General features: G+C 36.9%; 1 protein-coding gene across 1 annotated transcript in view; it reads right to left on the reverse strand.

Moving 5' to 3' along the window:
* The window catches only part of LOC107086106 (A disintegrin and metalloproteinase with thrombospondin motifs 18-like), a 44921-nt gene that overhangs the window by 19869 nt on the left and 21851 nt on the right, over positions 1-3201 (reverse strand). Inside the window, exon 4 of the mRNA XM_015376853.1 lies at positions 1116-1310. Coding sequence (XP_015232339.1) covers positions 1116-1310 — 195 coding nt within the window. The remainder of the gene's footprint in view (positions 1-1115; positions 1311-3201) is intronic.

A 3201-nucleotide genomic window follows, 5' to 3' on the forward strand; every position in this document is an offset into this window, starting at 1 on the left:
AGGTGTACCTAATAAAGTGGCCGGTAAGTGTACATAAAATGCAACTTTTGGCCTTGGCACATGTAGCATTTTTTGCCACATATAAACTTGCACTATTTTGTGTTGTTAATTCTGTGTATTTTACAACTCAAATTATTTTGATTTGCACAATATTGTCAAAAAAGGTCAATGAGCTGAATCTGATTGACTGTCTACCTCAAAGACGAATGTTTGCATTTTTATATTTTCAATAAATGAATTGAAATTGAAGTGAACCTGTTGAGTGATTTTGTTCGAGGTAACTGTTTATACATCGTCTCAGGCAGGTTAGATATCAAGCAACGTCTACCTGACTGAATCATGAGACAGGAGTGGAGCATCCCCTTGCAAAAATGTTTCATAAGCACACATTAATTTTATAATCATCATTGAATAAACCTAACATCTTGTTTCAAATTTTTGCACAATGGCAAGAAAATTGCTTTTGACTTTTTTAAATCATAAAGTTTGGGTTTTTTTTCCTCAGCAGAGGAACTGACTGTGCTTCGCCATGCAGGTGATAACTATAGCAATTTATAGATTTTATTATTACAAACAGAACAATATAAAGTGCATTCTGCATCCTTGTGGTCGTTAAACAGTATAAATAATTCAGGACCAGACTCCTCCCCAGCATTACCTACTTATTAACAGTGAATCTCTGCTTAAGATAGAGTAGCCCTCTAGTGGACAGCGGTAACATTACAACACACAGACAATCAATAGAGAGGACTGGAAACAAAATTCAAACTATCTTTAGTTAAAACGGGACATATTGTAAACTTATAAACATCAATTGACAATTAATAACAAGTCGTTTATTAGCTAACCTCCTAAGTTAAGCTATTTTAATTGGATTAAACTGATCATGGGTGGAAAAAAGTTCAGTAACGTGGTAACTTATAAAAAAATATATTTCTGTGCTGGATATCATTTGGGTGTATAACAGAAAATACCCCCTAGAAATTGTGAAAAACTGGATTACTTTTTTCCACATTTAAAATTAAAGTCTTGGGTTTTATGAGAAACCAAAAAAAATGATAAATAAAACCCAAAGGGGATTTTGCATCTCCCTTTAATCCAGCTTTTTCTCTCACCTCTCCCCAGGGCGTCGGGATCCACTGAAGTCTGTCGTTCTTGGGGCACCTCCGTAGGACGCACGTCTCCTGGGCTTTTGGCCTGTGGTGCTGTTTGCACATGCTGTCGGGCACCACCACCGCAGTGGCCCCTGGATCAGTGCTGCGGCAGAACACGGTCCGCTTCCTCAATCCACGGCCGCAGGATTTAGAGCACTGGGGAAAGACGAGGAGGAAAAAGGTTACACAACAGTGAGGCTAAAGCTGATAATCCTGGTGCTTTTATGAACCATTAAGAAAAAGATTTATTGACCCTTAGTGGACGCTATCAGAGATGCACCATCATTTTGTTACTTTGAATGTCCTGTCTTTGTTTTCTCCTTCAGTTCCCTTCAGATTCATTCACATTAATAAGGTGAAATCCTTGGCATAGACACCGTGGATCAATCTGTTATTCACCGGATGGTGGCAAAGCAAAAAGAAGGTCACCGATATCAGGGGAACAGAATATGATATACGATAAACCAACAATGAATGTGAACTCATCAGAGAGGGGGAGACGGAGCTGCACTGAACTCCGCATGAACTGTAGAGACGAACAACAGAGTCCAACGGCTCCACAGGGACTGAGGGCCACGATCAGAGAGGCTTCCTATTCATTTCCTAAATCCCATCTACAGACGCAGACCCATGAATCTATTTACACTCCCCTCTTGTCCTCTCTAACTGAAAACTCCAACTGATCTTTTCAGCAAAGCGTTGCCTCCTCTCTGCATGAACTGGGACCAGTGTTGCAAACCACTGCAAGCAAGTTGCACAAGCATCCCAAAGACTGATGGCTGAGTGACAGTAAAGTGTTCAAACTGTGCCGGGGATGCCAGCCAATAACGCTCAGATGTTTAACTCAACTATCAGATAGAAATATGACTGCAGAGAGGTTATAGAGCACCAATCTACACTTTACAGGGTAAATTTACAGATGGAAAGTTTATGTTTCTAACCAACTGGTGAGGTTTAATATAAGCAACAAGAAAGGGTTCCAGGGTGCTTTGCTCTTACTGTAATTATTTGACCAAACATCATACCCACTATGCATTTTCCCATGTATAAATACATCTGAAATCGAAAGCAACAGGAAAGAATTTTAATAATTACAAGGCATTTTAATAAAACAATGATAAAAAATAACAATATTAATTATTTGAGACTGTATTGAAAAATTATCATTGTAAAATAAGCTATTTAACGGTTTAAAAATGGCTTATTCATAATATAATACCAATGGATGCTCTCATAATCTGTATTTGTTCTCCACATGTCCAGCAGAGGGCAGTAGAGCTTTATTTGAGATTGATGGTGATGCTGTTTGAAGAGGAGTGAGTGCAAGTTATATACATCTAATCTGAATGTGTAAGAAAAAAGTATTTCTATAAAACTTTGTAGAACATTATACAGCAAACAACAGAAAGAGAAGGTAGCTCTTAGAAACATCATAAATTTATAAGTTTCATGAAAAAAAAAGTGAAAGTCAAGAGCAAAGTCACAGAAACGTGTAGAATTAGATGGATTAGATTTAGTTTTGCGGACTTAAAGTTAATGGCATCACTTTTACGCACAGACAGGCAATTTAATCTCCAGCTCTTCCATGTATAAATCATTAAAACTCCCCTTTGGGTTTTTTCCAGGTTCAATCTTGCTTAAAATCACTGGAAAAAATGACACAGCTCACCATCCTGATGTGGATCTGACTCCATCTTGGACCAACACATTAAGAAGTCATGAGATACTAGATTAAATCCTCACAGAACCAATAATATATCTGATCAGGTCATATCCATTTTGTTGACCAAAAACTCAGACATCAGTCTTTGGGATGCTTGTGCAACAACGCTTTTATTGGTTCCGCTATCGGGACGGAACCAATAATGGCGAGCCTTTATTTTTTTTAAATAAAAAAAAAATGTCAATTTTAATGTTTTATTTAGATTACAAAAATAAATCATAATAAAAATAATCCTATTTATGATGTTTTAAAAATTAAGGCCTACGAAAGACTAATTTACCGTATTTTATTTTGAAAAATTCAATGCCTTTTAAGACTTTTTAA

This window comes from Cyprinodon variegatus, unplaced genomic scaffold (assembly GCF_000732505.1).
Source record: "Cyprinodon variegatus isolate N-32 unplaced genomic scaffold, C_variegatus-1.0 Scaffold143, whole genome shotgun sequence".
NCBI classification, from domain to species: domain Eukaryota; kingdom Metazoa; phylum Chordata; class Actinopteri; order Cyprinodontiformes; family Cyprinodontidae; genus Cyprinodon; species Cyprinodon variegatus.